Raw genomic sequence first — 22,486 nt, 5'->3', positions numbered from 1 at the left:
TTGGGTTTCAATCCCACGCAGCAGGGAGTCTCCCACAACGACTACTCTTCTCTTCTTCTTGGTTGACCTACCTTCTGCCTCTTGGTCACTGTTGCATGGTGTCTCCTGTACTTCCTCCTCTGCAAACTGTCCTTCAGTCTCATTCTCCAGAAGCTGAAAGCGGTTGCTTAACTCCAATGGCTCCACCGGTGCAGAACGCTCTCTAATTCCTCCGCTCCTAACTGTCACTCTTTTCCAGGGAGTTTCCTCTTCATTGGCTTTCCTCCTTTCAGCATACTCCACTTCTGCTTCAGCTGGCTGTTGTTCTTCAATCTCATGTGCTTCTTGTTGCTGTTGCAGTTCCACCGTTCGGTCTAAGAACTCCTCGACTTCTCTTATTCCTTGGAGGGTGGACACTCGCTGCTCAAGTCCTCTCACTTTTTCTTCCAAAAGTGCCACCAGCTTGCACTTGTTGCAGGTATACGCCATGTTGAGCTCAGGCAGAAACACGAACATTGCACACCCTTTGCAGGTCACCACCTCTAGGGACTCCTTTCCATCCATATTGTCGATTTCTGCTTTGGGTTTTTTTCCTTTTTGATTATAGTAGAATTGCCTTTGCTTTGTTGTGTCCTCTCTGAAGGTACACAACTATATGAGGATGTCTTAAGGGAAAGTAAGATCTTTTGGGTTTTTTTGGGGGGGTTTTGTGTGTTTTTTGGTGGTGCTTTTGTGGGTTTTTTTTCTCTTTATGCTTTTCTTTGTTTTTCCCACCTCATTTTTTTTATTATTATTATTTTATTTTATTTTTATTTATTTTTTTAAGAGGCCTCCCCTGCCAAACTCCCCCTGTCAAACTCCTGTTTGCTCTTCCTGTTCGCTCGCTCCCTGGGAATCTGGCTTACTTTTATAGCTCCTACTTGAGCTGGGCCAGCTGCTCTTCCCTGCTCCTGCTCAGCTCCAAGTCAGGAACCAGAATGAGGTCACTGAAAGGCCAACAACAATCAACAGCAATTAGGCACTGATTGCTGAGTCCAACTGACAATCAGGCCACTCCCCCTTCAGCTCTTGAGTAAGTGTGTGCAGGCCCAGATTCAGATTATTTTCTTTCTTTATTTCTTTATTACATTTTTATACCACCCAATAGCCGAAGCTCTTTGGCGGGTCACAAAAGTTAAAACCATAATAAAACACTTGTATCACCTACAAAAGATTGGTATCACCTACACTGTGTAGGGAGAATTAAATGTTTGTGAGCAATTTGATTCTCAAAATTCCCCCTCTCAGTGGCATCAATAGAGACTATTTCCCCTTTTCTAGCACCTGTATGTGGTGGGGTTGGGGGTAGGTATGATTTTGAGAGGCATAAGCTATAGAAGGAAGACTTAACTCTCCACTTGCAGTGCCTAGTGTTCCGAATCTGAATGAGGGTTGCATGTCCCTATTTAAGAGTTAAAAAGACAGATAAGGCTCAGCTACATGCAGAGTAATTAACACAAGGTGTAGTTTGACCCACAGATGCCTTGGGATCTGTACCTTTTGCAGAGGATTCTGAGAAAGGTTATAGGACACAACCTTTGTTCATACAGAGCAACAGGGAGGTCCAGAAGGCCCAGTCCGTTTGCGTGTACTGAAGATGCACCCAGGAACAGGCCCAACCCTCTGCTGCGCCTGCACCTTGCATAGTAACATTGGTACTAATGAGCAAGCTACCGTTCCGTGAAGGTCCTCTGCCATTATGACCTTGACTTTGTGTCTGCATATTGATTAAAAATTCTTTGGGGGGCCAAACATGAAGATTTTTTTGTTAATGTTAATACCTTTGGACTCCCTCTAGTAAGATTTTCCATCAAGGCAGACTTCACACAGCCCATCAGTGAAGCCCACAACCAGTGTCTTCAGTGTAATGGCTTCGGTCAGATCTTAAACTCATGGAGGGGGCTAGGGAGGAGTCTCCAACCAAACTTCTGGCAATTCAGAAGTAAAATCTACTTCATTCAGAAACAGAAACTACTAAAATGAGCCAATGGTTTTCAAATTGTGTTGTGTTCCTAGGGCCAAATGGGAATATCAATTTTCAAACAGAAAATCCCAGTGATCCTTTTTCTTTTCCTAATTCATCCTTGGCTTTGACTATTTGTTCAGCTCACAACTAAAGAAATTACGGCGACTTCAAAGACAGTGGTGACAAGAGAGGAAGTTCTAAACCTTTTTGACAAATTGATTACAAACAAAGCATCTGGACCAAATGGTATATATCCAAAGGATTTTAAGAAACTCAAATGTGAAAATACTGATCTAATAAAAATACTTTATTTATTTATTTATTTATTTATGAAATGAAATGAAATATATGTTCTGCCTTTCCCCCAAAATGGTGCTCAAGGTAGCCTAAGCTCAGCCTCTGTATAACAGTACTGGAAAGTGACCTATGTATTAAAGAAAAATATAATTCAACGGAGGTCCGGCAAATGACAAACCATTTAGCTTAGCATCTGTCCATTAGCAGTACATCTTAAATTGGTAGAAAGCGTAATTTTAAAAAATAAACTAATCAAGCATATAGAAGGATAAGTCTTGGTGAAAGTGAATCAACATGAAGGTGAATCAACATAGTTTCTGCAAAGGTACGTCCTGCCTCACTAATCTTTAATGGTTCTTTGAGAGTGTCAGCTAGCACGTGGATAGGGGGCATCCAGACATTGTTTATTGGGGGGTTCAAATGGCTTTGAACACCCAAATAAACATTCTTCACCATAGACTAGGGGTGTGCTCTCCGCCCCTAGAATTATCTGGTAACCGTGAATATCCGTGGTGCATTTGATCTTCCAGAGAGGAGATTGGCTGCTTCTAAACCCATCAAATAATTTCAGAGCAGAGACGGCCCAGTCAGAGCTTCTAACATCTCCGAAATTATTCAAGTGTGTGGTGTGTCTAATTGAAAACCTCCAAATAAGGAACATGAGGTGATGGGGTGGGTCTCCTCCAATCGCAAGTATTCGGGGCAGGGAATGCCAATCATTTTTCTGCGCTTATTTGGGTTCTTGATCTGGTGGTGTTCATTTCGGTCAGAGAGAGAGAGAGTGCAAAGGTACCGTTTCTTTAGTGTTTGTTGCAAATTTAATTTACTTAGGAGAGAGACAGACCTGTTTTTTGTTTGTTTGGCTGTCTTTAATACTTCGTTCATTTGAGCTGTTCCGCTCCCAGTATGTGCGCATCCAAAAATCTTAAGAAATCCTTTTAAAAAGGCTTTTCTTTGACTTGATCCTTCAAATATTCATTTAAGTCCATTCAAGGCAGGTGTGTGTGTGTTAAACTTAAAAATCAGGGGTGGGGGAGAAGCCGTTTCAATTGAAATACTTTTGGAAATATTGCTGCCTGTTCTGTTCAAGTTTTTCCTCCAGTGTTGTTATTCTCCTCAACGGTTTGACGTGCTGCAGCTCTCCTTCCTCTAAGTTGAGCCTCCCCAGCAGCATTTGGCTTCAAAGTTACAAGTGTCCTCTTGTACTTGTTTGTGTGTTTTAGGGTTGTGCCATGCACACACGCAGTACACAATTAATAAAGCACACTTTGATAACATTCCATCATGAGTCGTAGGAAACGCTGCTGCTGCTTCTGCTGATCCTGACTGTGCAGGGCGAGGGAGCGCAGGGCTGGTTCGTTGGTTGTGCCTTTCTGCTTGGACTCATAGAAGTCAGCCACAGTGTGAAAGTGCTGCTGGGCTAGCATTGTCAGTGAGTAAGCTTCTACACCTGAGTCAGGCAGGTGCTGCTTATTTCTCAGATAAACTATTACCCCTATTGGCTGGCTGGGCTTCCAGTGCAGTGTGTGGGGGGGTGTCATCATCGTCCTCTTCCTCCTCCTGGATAGCCTCCTACGGGGCAGCTGTTGTTGCCTTGACTTGACTCACTCCAATGTGCCTGACCGACAGTGGGGGAGGGGTGCCTCCTCCTCCTCCTGTCAGCCTCCTGTCCTCTCTGAGGTTGGACAAGTTGTGTGCTGCTGTGGTGGCATTTATTAATATATTTATTTATTTATTTATTTATTTTTGCACTAAGCACTTTCCCACTGCTTCGTTTTCCTCTCCCCCACGAGAGGTGCCTGAGAGAGGACATTTGAGTTCAGACTTTAAAAAATCACTATAAATCAGTGCATACAGGGATCTGTGCCAATTTTCATGTGTTTATCTTTAAAACTGAGGGAGCTGTAAGCATTTCTGTAAATTCCCATTGACGAGAATGTACCAGTTTCCCAAAAATGGAACAGTTCTTCGATGGGTAATTTGACAAGGCAGAGAGCGAGACCCACTCTAGAAATCGAGGCAGAGAAACACCTCTACAGAATTCCAGATCGAATTTCGAGGTGGGGAAGACCCACTTTGCACACCCCTACCATAGACTCTTGAGCAAGCTTAGCAGCCATGGGAAAAGAGAAGAGGTCCTCATAAGGCTCAGTAATGAAACAGTGTGTGGCAGCTGTAAACAAAGAAAAGAAAAAAGGGGGAAATAACCATGTTGGGGATCAATGGGAAATAAAACTGGCAACATCATAATGCCTTTACATATCTGTGATGTGATCAAAATGATCACAGGGTTGGAGCAACTTCCCTATGAGAAACTTTTACAACATTTGATGCTTTTTAGCTTGGAAAGAAAGACAAATGAAACAGGATCAGATAGAGGTTTATAAAATGATACGTGGCATGGAGAAAGTGGCTAGTTTCTCTCTTAATGAAAGAACCTGGGGTCATCCATGGAAGCAGATTGGTGGGTGATCAGGACAACAGAAGGCAGCACTTCTTCACACAACACATAGTTAATGGAATTCCCTGCCACAAGATGTCGTGACTGCTACCAAACCTGAAAGCCTTTAAAAGGGAAATTCATGGTGGATAAGGGCTATCAGTAGTTACTAGTCAGGATGGCTGTAACTGCCGGGATTGAGGGGAGACATGATAGCACTCTTCAAATACTTGAAAGGTTGTCACACAGAGGAGAGCCAGGATCTCTTCTCGATCCTCCCAGAGTGCAGGACACGGAATAACGGGCTCAAGTTAAAGGAAGCCAGATTCCAGCAGGACATCAGGAAAAACTTCCTGACTGTTAAAGCAGTACGACAATGGAATCAGTTGCCTGGTGAGGTTGTGGGCTCTCCCACACTAGAGGCCTTCAAGAGGCAGCTGGACAACCACCTGTCAGGGATGCTTTAGGGTGGATACCTGCATTGAGCAGGGGGTTGGACTCGATGGCCTTGTAGGCCCCTTCCAACTCTGCTATTCTATGATTCCATAGTAAGGAATGTGCCTCGGACTGCCAGTTGCTGGGGACCACAAGCAGGAAGATGCTGCTGCACTTGCGTCCTGCTCGTGGTCTTCCCACTGTGGGAACAAAAAGTTTAGCCTAAATAAGCCTTTGGTCTCATCCAGCACAGTGCTCACGTTCTTAAGGATGAGTATTCTTCAATTGGTGTGATTCTGCATGATGTGATGACACCAGTGTTTAATCTCCCCACTTCATGGCACACTTCTGCTACACAGGCAATATTAAAGGAATTACATTTAGCCGTCTGTTTCTCACAGAGAAACGAGATGCTAAAGGGATGTCAGCAAGTACATGGCCACACCCAGATTTTAATTGCACAAAACGCAGGCTCTCAATAAGTATCCTGTACCACGTCTAGAGTGATTTCGAGGAAGCGTTAACACAGTATCATTGCTGCAATAATTTGACTGCTTGAAGTGCAGGATAGTGAACCTCAGGACAACTGTTCCACAGGCAACATCTTGTTTGGTGTCTCCGCCCCCCCCCCCCCCCCGGTCATGGAATTGTGTCAGTGTGTTGTTGATCGGCATCGGTGTGTCAACTTACCCTGCTGACAGATTGTAAGAGGGAAGACTAAAGGTCCAGGGGAAGCCCTGCTGCAGCTCTCTGTGTGTCTCTTTAATGCCACACTTTCCAAAGCCTTTCTGACCACTTGTTCCTCTTGCCACGCTTTGCCCCATTCTGACCAATGGGGTCAGAATTTGCCCCATTCTCACCAGCTCCCCTTTTGCAGCCCCTGGCCTTGCATGTGCCTTTTAAGATGAGAGCGATCCGGTCCACTTCTTGTTTCTGTCTTCCTTACCAGTGAGCTATTTTGTAGAGAGCCCTGTTAGCATTAATAAGTCCATCTGAAAAACATACATGTTTCAGCTTGGTTCTTGAGGACACTGTTCTACTGGGAAGATGTGATTTCCCCTGGACCTGCCAGTGAATAGATAAGAATGTGAACCCCCTCTGTCCTGAATCTCAAACTGCTAAGAGAGGCTTGTTTAGTAATATTACCAAACGTTTATCTAGCATTTTGAGTGCTCAGGAAACATTGTGTGTACATTGTCCACAATCCCTACAATCTGGGCACCTAATCCACATTAGTGCCTAAATCAGTCCTGGGACTCCTGCCAACTGATGCCTGGCTCAGAGTTTTTCTAAACAAGGCTGCTAATTAGCTGCATCTACTTCTGGTTTCATCACGGAATTGCAATCCGAGCACTGCATGAGGAGTATTTCCTTGCATGCTTTCCCACTACGTAGGTGGCACTGTTTAGAGGAATAGCACAAATGCACAAGAGAAAAAGGCACTTTCTTTCACTTTTACAATTAAATTCTGCATATTCTCTGTTCTAAAAAAAAACTAGCCAAAAGTGCTAGTTAGTACACAGAAGCAAAACTGGAGGGTCATGATGTTGCCTAAAGAACCCATAAACAACTGTGAGTAGAGAATGGCAAACGCATAATCAATGCTTTGTGTAAAAAAGCCCTTATTGAAGAGTTGATCCTCCCATGTGTGGGGGACCCTCTGATGTTTTCTTTCCCTAAGGGCAACCATTAATCCCTTGCAGGATCTGAGTTGATGATTCTCAGGTAGGCTTCAGTCCTGGCATCACTCAGGTCTTCACCGCTCCCTTTCCCAGTCTAGCTGTTTATCCGTAGGGATGTGCAGAACTTGACCCCTTAGATTTTGCTGTTCATGGGATCAGATATCTGGAGGAACTATGGAGGACCTTAGGTACCTGTGGAGTTTCTGAACAATGTGTATGTGTGCTTCCTCCCCGCACTCTGCCCCAGCTGTTTTTCCCCCTTCCTTCCTGCTTGCTTACACAACCGTTTGCTCTTGGAAATTTCAACACTAATTGAGAACCAAGGGGGGGGGGGCTGGTGACCAGAGAGAGGGCATTTTGGATGTAGTGCTCTGCTGGTAGAACTCCCCCCATCCCCCAAGAAGCTGACCTTAATTATTGCCTTCTTAATTATTGCTGGTGTGCCCAAGCCTTTTAGATGTATTTGTTGTTTTTAATTAAACTTTGCATTCTGCTGTTTTATTGTATTTTCATGTGATTGTAAACCACCATGAAATCAAATTGATATAGGGCATTTATTATTATTATTGTTATTGTTATTTTAAATAAGTAATAAAATGAAATTTAGCTCCTGTGCAAAAAGCAGCAGTGTAATTAACAAGCTTTCTCCCTGTCTCTGCAGTGCATCTGGAGAAATTATTTTTTCCATAGAGGTGAAATAGACAAAAAGTCCATTTTCCTATATTTCACTGATAGGCAAAGAGCCAGGTCCCACGACCAAAGTTGACTCCTCATGAATTCAATTTAATATCCCTTTAATACAGGGCAGCAGAAAGAGATGCATCACTTTTAAAACTCTGACTTAATCCTATCCATATTTAGACAGAAAATAAGTACTACAACTCCCAGCATTCCCCAGCCAGCATAGTTAGCTGGGGGATGTTGGGAGTTGTAGGACCTTTTCTGTGGGATAGCGTCCTTAAGGTGTTTCCAGACAGAAGGCCGTTAGTGCTAATAATCAAAACACACTGTGCAGCTGTTCTGTCTTTTCTTTCTTAATGGATTTTGTTCTGGTAGGAAAAAAGGAGGAAGAAGCAACAAGAAAACATGTGAGGTCTATAAATTGAAGGTGACATCAGCTAGACCTAAAATTCGGTGAATGAGGCAGTGGAGTTGCACCATAAAAGCCTTCACCTGGAAGCACTCCTACATTTTAGCCAACCTTGTTGTACATGAGTGCCCTTTAAAAGCAAACTAAAACCAGTAGTTTGATGGAGAATAGGAAGGAGGAATTTGTGGAATGTTTCTGTTTGAGGGGAACTGTGTATCTGATTTCTCAACTAGCTGGGATTATGAAAACCCCCAACCTGGAGTGGGGTTAAGGGTAGCTGCCTCCTAATACAAGTCTACCCACAAATCTTTGGCCACTCTTGAGATGCAGTGTAGTCTTCAAACTAATTTCCATGTCATATTCATTGTTCTCTCATTCTATTCATGCTAAGCAGCTCCTCCAAATTAGCATCAGTTGTTACAGTATTTGGAATCTCTTTTCAGCTTCTAGGTGTTTACTAATTTTACTAGTCATGAAAAAGTTGAAGGTCTCTTTTGTTTGCCCAGCTGCTTTATAATGCCATAAAGATTGCAATTGAGGATTGTTTCACACCACAGAATTACAAAATGAAGACAAGAGGAATTAAATTTGTGCATAATCAGTAGTATCAGGATACTTTGGGTATGGCATTATAAACCCATGACTTGATAATCCAACACATACAAATAATTCAATGGGTGGGAGGTGACAATAAAGGGATGAGAATGTGTCACCATGGAGGATGGAGGAGAATTTACTGTCATTTATCTAAGTCATTTAAAACTTATTTTAGCAAGCCTAGCCTGAAAAGGAAAAAACTTAAGTGTAATTAATCTCATAAGACTTTTTGTGGGCCAGATTTCTAATACTGAAAGCAGTTCCCTGAGAAGATTGGTTTTGTAAACAAGCAATTGTTGTTCAGAAACCAGCCACATTTTATACTATTTTATGAAAAGCAATAAATCAATCATTTGGAGAAGGAACACAATATGCTGTGGCACTGATCATTACAAATCCAAAAATGAGACAATGTTAGTAATATTTACAAGTGAGGACATTTTATTTGAAGTAGAGGATAAGGCATAAATCATGAAAGAAGTCTTTCAATCTTAACCATTTGAAAAGAGAAAATAATAAACATACAGTGCCAGGAATAAAGGAATATCAAAATGCAGACAAAATATTTTGCAAAGAATTAACGCAGTGATCTGGATCACATATAACAACGACCCATCGGTTTTTAAATGGATGGGTTGTCAAGCATAAGCAAGAGAGAGTGGGTGGGTGTGCCCACCTCTTCATGCAGAATATGTCATGTTTGAATTCAGAATGTTGGGTTGTTAGGGGCTAAACAATCCCATGGTTAACCTATTGTTCAATCAGTGGCCTGGGTTCAGACGGGGAGCCAATCATGGAGTGTTGAGTTGATTGTGGCTTGCTGAGTAAAATGGAAGAGGTGGACGTGCTGCAGTCAGCGCATCCCCTGACAACCCATCTGTGTTTAAACTGATGGATTGTCGTTATGTACAAACTGTGTCCATATCAATAGCATTGATTTTAAGACACATTTCAGTTCCATGCATAATATGGAACAGAAATGAATTTGTAAACTGCCTCATTCTTCTGCCGATTCTCGTCCAGGTCTTGCCTTGTTTTCATGGATTAAAAAAGATGTGATATTAAATGTGTGATTGCATTTAACAGGTCTAGTATTTCTCCTAAATAACAGCCACTGTGAGTGGGAATGGTCAGGACTGAGTCCCACTAAGCCTCTCTAAATGGAAAAACGAATATGTTAAATGCAATCACATGTTTAACGTCCCATCCAATTTGGCCCTGTGAAAGGATCAGAGCAATCGAACCAGCCAATCAAGCAGGAGGCTGCAGAGTTCCATGATGCAATAGGCCAACCTTTCTAAAGGATTTCCAAATATCTGTTGGATTAACAAGTTACTTGAGAAAGCTTTTTTCTGCTTGAATTTCTCTACTTTGCCTGCCATATTTTTTATTTTATATGCTTTTTTATTTTTTATTTTTGCTCTTCCCCTTGGAGGCAGTGAAAGTGGTCGGAGCACTCCAAGTTTATCCATGTACTCAGACAGCAAATCTTCATCCTCTCTCTATCAGCAAGCACCTAGACACTTTCATGTCCCAGGTAGGCATTCATTGCTTATTTTTTTTATCTCCAATTGCTGCCATCTCTAATGTTTTTCAGATGTATACAGGTATAAACAATATGTTTTAGTGGTATTAAAAATAGGCAACAAACTTATTTTTCTATTAAGCAGGTTTTAAAATAACACTATAGTTAATTGCCTATTTGTGTTTGTATATACAGGTCTTAACTTCCATCTATTAACTCATTTCTAGGTCATCAAAATTATTAAGAGCCAAGCTAGAAGTAATGTGAGAGATCTTTTTCTTTTCTTTTTTCTGCTCCCCTTAAAAGTACCTGAGACCCAATTTTGATTTGGGATGCAAATAGGATTTTTAACCCTTTCCCACCATGCAGTTTCCCTGATTTAAATCTCACGCGCACGTGCACTCAGCAACATACAGAGCTTCTGTTAGCCGTTGAGTAGAAAAGGAAGGGAATACATATTGCCTCAGTCTCCCCACTACCTCCCCCTATATCTAGTAGCATCTTCTAAGGAGAGGGTTAGATTAAGGAAATGGCACACAGGAAGAATTAAATTCTCTTTTCCCAGCACTATGGATCTGATCCAGATCATGCCCCAACTGCTTTTAAGTAAAGAACGAAAATGTTGGGAGATCTAATCTCAGATACCCCATATTTCTTCTAGTTTAATAGTTCAAATTGGGACCGACATGGCAGCTTTTAAGGAAAGAAAATGACGAGAGCTATGATCACAGTTCCGCTGCATCACGCCTAGGCTGGATTTAGTCCTATTATGAATGAATGAAAATTTCAGCAGTCATGCAGCTAATATTTAAAATTGCACTTAAAAAGAAATATGATTAAACTGAGCAGTCTCTGCTCAGGGCTTACCATGAAAAGATGGTATAAAAATACACTTGAAATTGACTTGGATCCCACCTTTTTACTCTGTGAATGGTTGGAACTACCATTCATGGAAATAGAATTATTCTCATAGAAGTGCTACTCTCATGTAAACAGAAGCGTTTTCTGTTCACAGAGCAAGAGGTTGGGATCCAAGTTATATTGCTCAAGAAGTGGCGGTTTGGTGGCATTCAAAATAAGGGGTCCATTTTTCAACTGCTTGCTTACTGTTTGGTTCTTTGTTTCTTTCCTTTTTCTCAGACACTGGAATAAAAGATAACATCTATAGGAAACCCCCTATCTACAGACAGCATGGTACAGTCTGCTTTTCTCTGCTGCAGTGTGTTCTAGCCAGGTCCTTCCCCACCCCACCCCCACCTTACGCATGTTTACCTCTGAATGTGTCCTGCCATTTTGCTCTCATTAAGTTCCTACTATTCTGACTGCATGAGAGTGTGTCCAGACAGACATAGTTTATTCTTTGTTCGTGTGCAATCTGCCATTGATAGAACCTGGTGCACTGCGTGTGCTTCACTTCCTGGGTTCTTTTTGTTTGTTTGCGAAATCTGAACAGGTACATGCTTTTGTGCGATTAGCCTGGATAGTAGGCTTGTGTTTCCCTCTTTTCTTTTCCAGTGCCCACTGTCAGAGAAACTCCACAATCACTTTGCCTGTGGCTTGTGTACTCTTAAATCCTGTATGAGGTACTCTGTTTTTGTTACAGACTATTAGTTAACTCAGTTTCTCTGCAATGGGATTCCCCCCTACCCCTGGGGAAACATCTTCCAAAAATCTCAGTGGGCATGAAAGTGCAACAAACCTTGTGGCGTGCATAAAGAAATGCAAAGAATTTGGGAAATGATCCTCAACAAATGCTGCTGTTGGCAAAACCATGATTAGACTGAAACAAGGTGAAAAAGAACATGCCAGGGCCAGGCCAGATCCACTTCCGTAGCCCTTTGTCAAATGCCCAATGTCCGGAACAATGAACACATGCAGGTAGGCAGGATTGTACACATGCAGGCTCATTTCAGACATTGGAGAAAAGAAAAGAATGCAAGCCAAGGGTGGAGCCTGCTGCCATGGTGCTGATGACCTCCCATGTGCATTGTTTTCCTCAGGCAGTAATGTCTGGGACAAGGTAATCCCTGAGTTTAGTTGCTGAACGTTGGGCCTTGAACCAGAGCTAGGGGCTTGTGATGGCCACAGGTTGACTAGGCAAATGTGGAAGACCAGTATTTATTTATTTTATTTATTTATTACATTTTTATACCGCCCAATAGCCTAAGCTCTCTGGGCAGTTCACAAAAATTAAAACCATTAAGAACGTAATAAAACATCCAACAATCTAAAAACCCAAATACAAAATACAATATAAAAAGCACAACCAGGATAAAACCACACAGCAGAAATTGATATAGGATTAAAATACAGAATTAAAACAACAGCAAATGTTCCATACCACTAGTCCCAGCAATGCCTGAAGAGGGATCAAGGTAGCCAGGGCACACCACATACCAGATATCTCCCTTGTTCAGGTCCCTGGTTGAAGCCAAGAGCCCCTGACAATGTTAGAAGTGATGGAACAATATTTTCCTGTTTGAGAGACTAAATAAAGTGCAAAATGCACTTTATTCATCCAAGAAACAAGGCATTGTGTTGTTACAATGGATCACTTACTAGGAACAATCAGATTTGTAAAGACTCAGGTGTCACCAACAAATCTGAAGCTGAGGAATATTTTGTGGCATTTGTATATATTGATGAGATATCAGATGAACATATTCATTAAATAGAGTGACCACATGAAAAGGAGGCCAGGGCTCCTGTATCTTTAACAGTTGTATAGAAAGGGGGATTTCAGCAGGTGTCATTTGTATATATGGAGAACATGATGAAATTCCCTCTTCATCACAACAGTTAAAGCTGCAGGAGCTATACTAGAGTGACCAGATACAAAAGAAGGCAGGGCTCCTGCAGTTTTAACTGTTGTGAGGAAGAGGGAATGTCACCAGGTGCTGCACACATACAAATAACTCCTGATGAAATTCCCTTTTCTATGCAACTGTTAAAGATACAGGAGCCCCTTTCATATGGTCACCCTACATTTAGAATATGGCGTGCAACGTAAAAAGAGCTGCATTAAGGGCTGAAGTCATGTCTGCAGTATATTAAATAATCCACCATTTTGTTGTACTTTGTGTCTACTAGAATTTGAATTTAGTCTTGTGTGACATGGGTAAATCTTGAATATGAGTTACGACTTCCTTTGCGGTCATTTGGGCTGTAATCCTATCTTGGAGTAAGCCCCATTGAACTCAATAGGACTTACTTTTGCATAGGCTTGTATAGGCTTGTGCTGCCACTGTGTGAGTCCCTTCCCCTCCTTTTCTTAACCCTATGCTGCAGGCTTTTCTTAACACGGAAAATCTTGGGCTTTAGAGGTCAGCACCAAGACAGGGCAACCAAATGAGTCTCCACTCCAAAACCAGGTCTATGACCTGACTGAAAAGGAACTTTGCTACTCAAGGCTGTTAATCCAGTTCCTCTACTTTTGGTTTCATCACAGAATTGAGATTCAAGAACTATATGAAGAGTATTTCCTTTCTTCCTTTCCCACTACATAACTTCTGGGTGGCACTATGGTAGAGCAGAATAGCACAATTATGTAGGAGTGGAAAGGGGGGTTGCTTTCACAAATAATACTGCATTTTCCCTGTGCTAAAAAAACTTGCCCAAAGTGCTCCTAAAAAGCAGAAGTGAAACTGTAGGGTAATGGCTGCATTTAAAAACTGGTAAACAGCCACAGGTAGGGAATGAGAAATGCACAATAAATGCCTCATGTAGAAACGATCATGGTCCAGATAATCAATATAATCCAGAAGTGCCTGAAAGTGACCATCAACCATTTGCTCAATCACATTGCTGAAAAATAGAAGATTGGCCACCAGTCTAAAATTATTTAGGTCCTCTGGATCTAATCCTGGCTTCTTCAAGAGATGCCAAACCACTGTCCATCCCTCAAAGAAACATTGATCACGTCTTGGATACAGGTCCCAAGGGCAGATCTCTTGGCTGTAAGGCAGGAGTCAAGAGCACAGGTGATCAGACGGACAGATCCAATGCTCTGTCCTCATCAGCAGACCTCAGTAATGAAAACTCATCCCATAAAACTGGTGCAGTGGACAAGGCAGTGCAGTGGCATCTCTTATGAAATCCAAATTGTGACAGATCTGAGCAATTTTATCTTCAGAGTGTTCTGCAAATCCACCACAACAAGCAGTTAAGGGTTCAATTCGATATTTTTTCTGATCAGCCTGTACAAGGCCACAGACCACCGAAAAAGCTCTGCAGGGTGACATTTATAGGATGCAAGGATGGTGGAAAAGAACAGTAAAGTAAGAGAAAGGGGCGGATCGTATCACTATCCGTGTTCGCATATATTACAAAGGTGGATAAGTATTATAAAAGCCTTTTAATACATTAATAAGTTTCACTAGTGCAGAAAAAAAGTATATTGCCACTGTAGGACTGTGTAGTCTGACATTAAGAACACATTAAGAATACACTAACAAATACTAAGAACCCATTAAAAAAACATTCAAAGTCAAGGATTTTTTAAAAAAAAACAGACCAAAACGCATTTCGACCCTAAAGAAGGGTCTTCCTCAGTGGTCACATATACTCTATAGACACTTAGAAATACTAAGTAGTTATTTACAAATTGCCAATACCTGAAAGTCAAGGGAGACACGGGATTAGCAACATTCATACCCACGCTAGAGCCTCCAGCCCACAGCCCTATGTTCCAATTGTTTAACCTAATTTCCCCCCCTAAAAACACACACTTACCACTAGATGTTACTGTCCCTTGCTTTTTAAAGTAGGTATTGGGCTAGTATATTTCAGTTTGGGATACAGCTTCCTGTCACAACTGCCTCTTTATTATGTTCTAAATGCAAATGTGCAAAGGGGCATATGTAAGAAATATTAAATATTAAAATCTTATTTTGTATAGATGCAAAGCTAAAATGCAAAGTTATATATTTCAAGCTAGTTACCTGTAGCAAAAGCTGTCCCGGATGTCACTGGTGTTTTCACATGCATTTATTTTGTTATCAAGAGGCAGGGTGTCGCTACCAGCCATCTAACTCATTATATAGTGCAAGAGACAGTTGGAGCCCAAGTTGGAGTTAACTGTAATACTGACTATACCTGCTGGGCCTGAAGGCATCTTGTATATTCTATTAGGTAATGGGGTTCTTTATGGTGCTAACTGGCTCTATCAGAGCCATTACTGGTATGTAAATTGTTTGATATGTAGCTATGCTCAGTACAATTTACAACTCAATTGATGGCGCCTGCTTGTAGGGTCAAACAATTTACATACCAGTAATGCCTCTGATAGAGCCAGTTAGCACCATAACGATCTGCCTCTTGATAACAGCATTTTAGCTTTGTATGTATACAAGATTTTAACTTTAAAATTTCTTACATATGCCCCTTTGCACATTTGCATTTAGAATGTAATAAAGAGGCTCCCTGCAGCTAGAACACCACCTTGGCAGTTGTGACAGGAAGCTGTATTCCAAACCTGGGATACTGGCTGAAATATACTAGCCCAATACCTACTTTAAAAAGCAAGGGACAGTAACATCTAGTGGTAAGTGTGTGTTTTTAGAAAAAAAAAATTAGGTTAAACAATTGGAACATAGGGCTGTGGGCTGGAGGCTCTAGCGTGGGTATGAATGTTGCTAATCCCGTGTCTCCCTTGACTTTCAGGTATTGGCAATTTGTAAATAACTACTTAGTATTTCTAAGTGTCTATAGAGTATATGTGACCACTGAGGAAGACCCTTCTTTAGGGTCGAAACGCGTTTTGGTCTGTTTTTTTAAAAAAATTCCTTGACTTTGAATGTTTTTTTAATGGGTTCTTAGTATTTGTTAGTGTATTCTTAATGTGTTCTTAATGTCAGACTACACAGCCCTACAGTGGCAATTTTTTTTCTGCACTAGTGAAACTTATTAATGTATTAAAAGGGTTTTATAATACTTATTATTATTACCTTTGTAGTATATGCGAATACGGATAGTGATATGATCCGCCCCTTTCTCTTACTTTACTGACTTTACTTTAAGGGGCCTGGATAGCTCTTTTGCTTATCGATGGAAAATAACTTCTTTGCCACCATCACTGCCGCAAGGTAGCCTCACTAATGGGCTCTAAGACGTATTTAGTCAGATTCAGCAGGAGTGCATCTGTGTTCCAGCTATTTTCCATTTCATTTCATAGCCCTCAGCTCCACAGTATACCATAGTGCCTAACAGGCTCAGCCAAAGAAAGAAAACACTCAGGCGTGATCATATCAACCATCCTGGTCACCTTTGTATCCCCCCAGAAAACCAGGCCTTCAACAGGCGCACCAGCCATGTCAGCAGGAAAAAATTGGAATCCCATCAGGCTCCATCACTCTCTGGCAGTGGACCCTTCTGATGGGGCCCCCAACCTTGCAAAAGAGGAATGGCGCTAGCTGTCTAAACCTCAGTAGAGTGTGACCTCTTCTGACCCTGACAATGGTCTATAGCCTCTTTTCCACCCCACTCCCACAATAAAATAACATTTTACTATAAAAAGCGCCACAAGCTTCCAGAAGTCAACAAGGAAGCTGCGGTGGGATTTCCTACCTAGGTGCTGTGACAAGTTACATCTGCTGAAATTTCCTCTTCTACACAACTGTTAAAGATGCAGTTGATGTGTCCCTTCTTACATCTGGGCACCCGGTTTCTACTACTTGGGGAGATGGGAAATGTGGACCAATACTTATGTTAAAGCTTCACATTTTTCAGATTATGGCATTGTTCATATTAATAAATGTGACCTACCATGAGCCAGCTATATAGTTTGGTCTGCAAATGGAAAGTGATTGTGTGTGTGTGCTGGTGGGGGGTTCTCCTCCAATCTGTAGAAAACTAGGGCAAAATGCCCACAAGCATGTCTGTCATGTATACTGATGTCATTATCAAAGGTAGTATTCCAGCATCATGTATCTGATGTGTTGGGTTTTGAGGACACCCTTTTTATAAAAAGCAAAACTCTATTTTTACTCTGGAAATTCTTTTTATTGTCTAGCATCAAGAAAATCAGATGGTGACAGTGGGAGCTGTGACCAAGACAGCAGGAAGGTAAATTTAGGAGGCACCAAGGCGTGGTTTTCTCTAGCATTTGGGGTAGTTTTTTTCTTTATTAATTGGAGTCGTTCGCTTTGAACTGGCAACACATTTGATTAAATATCCATGATAAGAGAGGCTGAGATCACATCAAGAGAATGGCCTTATTAAAATCAGTAGGGCTGCTCCATGTAAGTGGTTCCAGAGTTCTGTCACAGCTAAAAATAACACCTATTAGTAATGAATATGTATCTAAACTATTGAAGTTGCTAGCCATGGAAAGCAATTCAGATGGTAATAATGAAATACATAGTGGATCCACCCACTTACTATGCAATACAGCTTTTTTGCACATTCAACAAAACATGTCGGATAATGAATTAAAATCCTAAAACTATAGACCACATGGATCAGATGGGCTGTGTTACACATGCTAGTCACCTATGGCATAAATTTTGAAATTATCTTCTAAACATAACATCCAGCCAATGGTTTGCTAAAAGATCTAGCAGGTGCCATCATGATTTATATAACAACAACAACAACAACAACAGTTTATTGCTTATAAGCCAGTCAGGTCATGCACATACACAGACATAAAATACTCCTCACGCCGGAGGTAGTACCAAAACACAAAATGTTAATGAAATGGCTAACAAGAGCAGGTTAAAACATCTTGTACTCCTGGACAATATTTGCTGACATATTCTATTAATAAGTTTAGTCTTTTATGGCTGCCAGTGACTTTCGTTTCTCCAGAGCCTGTTGGGCAAACTTGGCAGTCCTATGTGACATGTAATAATCTGTACCAGCCAATAGTGACAGACTTATGCTTGCAGAGGAGATATCATTGGACCCAACCATTAAGGGCTTTGGGCTAAGATCAAGTGTAGGATTTATATAACAATGTAGCTGGCCTAGCTACCTCCTATTGCATGTTGTAAGAGCCAAGTTAATGCTTAAATTAAACGTTTTAAAAGAAAACATACTAGGAGTGTGGTAATACGGAACCCCCAAGGGTTGGTTGCTGAGGTGCAGCATACAAGAATGCAACATTAATCAAACCTATTAATAACAACTCTCCCAATTAAAAAATGGCCCCACTTAGATAGATATGCACTTAGATAGATATGCAAACTAATGAATGCTTGCTGTTACTGCCAGATTGCTTTTTTCCAGCGCTCCTCGCTTGGCCAGGTCAGACGTCGCAATGCTGACTTCTTCTCTCAGGGAATCAGCAGGGTCTTTCGTTCACCTCATGTCCAACTGGGGCTGGATCTGCACTACTGCTTTAAAGTGCTTTATAACAGCCTTGACAACTGTTGGGGCCCAGGACACAGAGCTCCATAGACAGCTGTCAAAACTGTTATAAAGTGCTTTAAAGCAGTAGTGTAGATTTGGCCTGGGCTCCCCATCTTGACGGCGAGGCCTCAGGCTTTCGCATTGGTACTCCTTCCTGAAGTTCTGGGCTGAAAACTGTTTGCTACATTCTTCTTTGTAAAGTGTGCAACATGGAGGATTCCACCAGCAAACTTGAAGACAATTTACAGAATAACCCAACACTTGAACTGGTGGTGGTGAGGCAATTAAATGGCCCCTAAAAGGTTGCTGAACAAGAAATCCATTTGCCCTCCTTAGCATCCCAGCGTGAAATACTACCCTGCTGGGTGGAAAGGCTTTAAAGTTGCTTTTACTTGCATGTTTCACATGGAGAATACTTACCTTTTTGAATTTCCTGGAAAGTACCAAATGTTTAATGGTTATTCTTCTCAGCTAAAGTCCAGCTGGCTCACTTTGAAAGGGGACGTGGATGTCAGAATGAACTCTCCAGTTCTGGATACTCAGTCACTCCCACAAAGTCCTGGAACTGACAGGGAGATTCAGCGGTTGCACAATAATGCAAACACAATCTATCTACGTAAGTACTGGTTTGTTTTCTAATAAATGCACTGAGACCTGATTAACACAACCATTTCAAGAGATGGTTTATAGCAGTGTAATAAAGGCCCCTAAGGTGGGGGGAAGTTCAGACGTCATCCCATAAACATTTAGCCAAAGCTATCAGATGAGTCTATGGGGGAGAGGCTGGAGCGTGCCAGAGGATCAGCCTAGTTTCTTGAGTTATTGTCAGTAGAGGAGTGGAGCTCACAGGGGTGTCTCAGAAGTCCCAGTTTTTATCGGCCTCAGAATCCTCCGTTCCCTCTGAGCGTAGCTGGGGGGAAACGATTCTATATTGTTGTGAGCTATCCCTGTCATAAAGCCAAGTATTTCAGGGAGGCCTGTTCTTAATGGCAGTTAAGACCCACACTAAAGACCTGGCCCTGGTAGAGATGAAAAATGCTGGAATTGGTTGGTTGAGATTGATCAACCTTTTCCAGTTTTGCCCTCTCCTTGGGGACATGTCTATGGGGACTGTCATGTTGAGTTCCTGCAGTTCAGATTTTACCACTACAGCACCAGTTCTTCTTCGTGGTCTCTGTGCATCACACACTATGGGCTTCTGCGCCTGCGGAGGACCAGTGTCGGGAACTTCAATAGCTGAGTATGATTTTTGGCGGGATCCCCGCCCACCATCCTACTGCGCATGTCCAGGGGGTCCCGCCATGCTCCTCAGTTCTCTTTCGACCGCGCTGCTACCAGCACGTCGGGAGCTTCGCTCGTCCTTAAAGAGAATATTTAGCTGAGACTTCGTCGGTTCTTATCCTTTTCTTATTCTTACTATTATTCCTCTTCTTCTTCTTTCATTCCTCTCCTAAAAAAAAACAAAAACCAAACACTTAGTTAGTCCTTGTTACTCCTTTACTTTCGTTTTCCATTCTAATGTCTGACTCTAACAAAGGCCCCTTTAAAAGATGTCTTTCCTGCAATGGAAAGGTTCCTCTTTCTGATGGACACTCCTTGTGCCTCTTATGCTTGGGCGAGTCGCACGTCGTTGAATCCTGTCCGTGCTACATGAAACTATCCAAACAGTCTCGCCGCAATAGAGCTGACCGACTGAAAGCTCTTCTTTGGAAAAAGGCTCTTGAATCGGTTCACGAACCTATTCCGCAGGCCTCAACATTGACTGCCCTCCCTCGATCTCCTATCATGGAGCAACGGGCACCTTCGGGCAATAAATCCCACACCCTTGTAGCAGCAAAAAAGCTCTCAAAAAGGGCAAGGGATCATAAGACGGACAACGGAAAGCAAAAGAAAAAACCTCGCCGAGACAAGGAGCCGCGTCCTCCATCTCGCCCTCCAACTCTGCAGCCGCAACCGATACCGTTGATACCGTCGCCTCCGCTGCCACCGACATCGCCACCGCTTCCCTCGGTACCGTTGCCTACGGCATCAATATCAGAAGGTGAACTCCGAGATTCTCCGTTATCATCTAGAGCCATTCCATTGGCACAACCAATTCCTCCCCAACAGGTTACCGCCTCGAGCTTCAAGACACTCCACCTCTCGGTACCGTAAAAATCACCTCTCCGTCACAACCTCTCATAGACAAATCGCGTCTCCTCCTCAGCAAGGGAGCCATTCGAAGAGTCTCCACCAATACCACCCGAGGATTCTTCTCCCGATACTTTACGGTACCGAAAGCCGACGGCGGACTACGTCCTATATTAGACCTCAGAAACCTCAACACATACATTCATCCAAGAAAATTCAGAATGACCACCTTGGATTACATCCTTCCCCTCCTCCGAAAAAACCATTGGTTCACCTCCATCGACTTAAAAGACGCGTATTTTCACATTGCAATCCACCTGTCCCATCACAAACTCCTCCGTTTCGCCATCGGGACCGACGTTTTTCAATTCACAGTTCTTCCCTTCGGACTCTCCTCTGCCCCAAGGGTATTCACAAAGTGCATGGCACCAGTGTGTGCACAATTTTTCCCTATCTAGACGACTGGCTTCTGACAGCTCCATCTTCCTCAACAGTCCTTCGGGACACCACATACACCCTCGACCTCCTTGCCTCTCTAGGTCTCTGTGTCAACAACGAAAAGTCAAACCTTCTTCCCTCACAACGCATCTCATTCATCGGAGTCGACATAGACTCAAGAACCTCCACAGCGTATCTACCTCAAAAACGACTACTCACCCTCATCGTTCACACGCATACAATCCATCGTCGCCCCTCTCCGATAGTCTGGGCCATCCAACGCTTGCTCGGCCTCATGGCATCCACCGTATATGTTGTACAGTGGGCACGCCTGCGAATGCGTCCTCTCCAAGCGTACCTCATACGCTCTTACAACGGCACAACCGACCCACGTCGGACTTACCTCATCATCCCACCAGAGGTTCATTCCTCCCTGCTGTGGTGGACTCAAGCACACAACCTTCTCCAAGGCATGCCCTTTCGGCAACCTCAACCATCCATCACAATCACGACCGATGCGTCCAACCTTGGTTGGGGCGCCCACACCGATCATTTCAACACCCAAGGTCAATGGTCCACCAGCGAACGCACGTTACATATCAATGCCCTCGAACTCCTAGCGGTATACAAAGCGATCGTCACTTTCAAGCCCAACATCCAACACAAGCATGTCCTAATCCTGTCCGACAACACCTCAGTCATGTGGTACCTCAACAAACAAGGAGGGACACGCTCCCCTACACTCCTCAACATTACCCTCGACATCTTCAATTGGGCAATCCCCAGGAACATCTCTATCATCGCCATCCACATTGCGGGGAAGTCCAATCAAGTTGCAGACACCCTCAGTCGCACCTTCTCCCCGACCCACGAGTGGGAACTCTCCCGGACCATCCTTCTCAAACTTTTTCTTTGATGGGTAACTCCATCTATAGACCTCTTCGCCTCTCAGACCAACACTGCTTGCCGACTCTTCTGCTCCAGAGCTGGGCACGGAAAATCCTCTCTCGGAGATGCCTTTCAGATTCAGTGGGCACACACCTTTGCTTACATATTACCCCCCTTCCCTCTCCTCAACACAGTCATTGCCAGCCTACGGACAGAACCAATGACTGCAATTCTCATAGCCCCTTGGTGGCCCCGCCAGTCTTGGTTCGCTCCCCTCCTCTCCATGTTGAACCAGACCTACATCCGCCTGCCCACGATACCGAACCTCATCACAATGGACAACGGACACATACACCACCCAGATCTCCAAACACTTCGAATAACTGCATGGAAGATCAACAATCATCATTAGACATCCCCCCCAAATTCAGCACATATTACGTTCCGCGAGAAAACCATCGACTCGGAAAGCCTATCGAGCCAAACGACGCCGATTCAGATCCTTTGCAAGGCAACACAAATTTGACCCTCAAAACTGTTCCATTAAAGATGTTCGCCTTTTTCTCAAACACCTTGTGGACTCTGGTCTCAAGAACTCTTCGCTCCGGGTCCACTTGGCAGCCCTGTCCAC

General features: G+C 42.8%; 1 protein-coding gene across 3 annotated transcripts in view; it reads left to right on the top strand.

Annotated features, from left to right (window-relative positions):
* ABLIM2 (actin binding LIM protein family member 2) overlaps positions 1–22,486 on the top strand; it is a 105,085-nt gene that overhangs the window by 69,147 nt on the left and 13,452 nt on the right. For 2 of the 3 annotated variants that reach the window (XM_063135741.1, XM_063135739.1), the window contains exons 13-16: positions 9,961–10,062; positions 11,191–11,244; positions 17,060–17,112; positions 18,871–19,015. In XM_063135741.1, the coding sequence (XP_062991811.1) occupies positions 9,961–10,062; positions 11,191–11,244; positions 17,060–17,112; positions 18,871–19,015 (354 nt within the window). The remainder of the gene's footprint in view (positions 1–9,960; positions 10,063–11,190; positions 11,245–17,059; positions 17,113–18,870; positions 19,016–22,486) is intronic. The other variant, XM_063135740.1, reaches the window with a different exon arrangement.

Source organism: Elgaria multicarinata, chromosome 10 (genome assembly GCF_023053635.1).
Source record: "Elgaria multicarinata webbii isolate HBS135686 ecotype San Diego chromosome 10, rElgMul1.1.pri, whole genome shotgun sequence".
Classification (NCBI taxonomy): Eukaryota; Metazoa; Chordata; class Lepidosauria; order Squamata; family Anguidae; genus Elgaria; species Elgaria multicarinata.
This window is presented reverse-complemented; position numbering and strand designations above follow the sequence as displayed.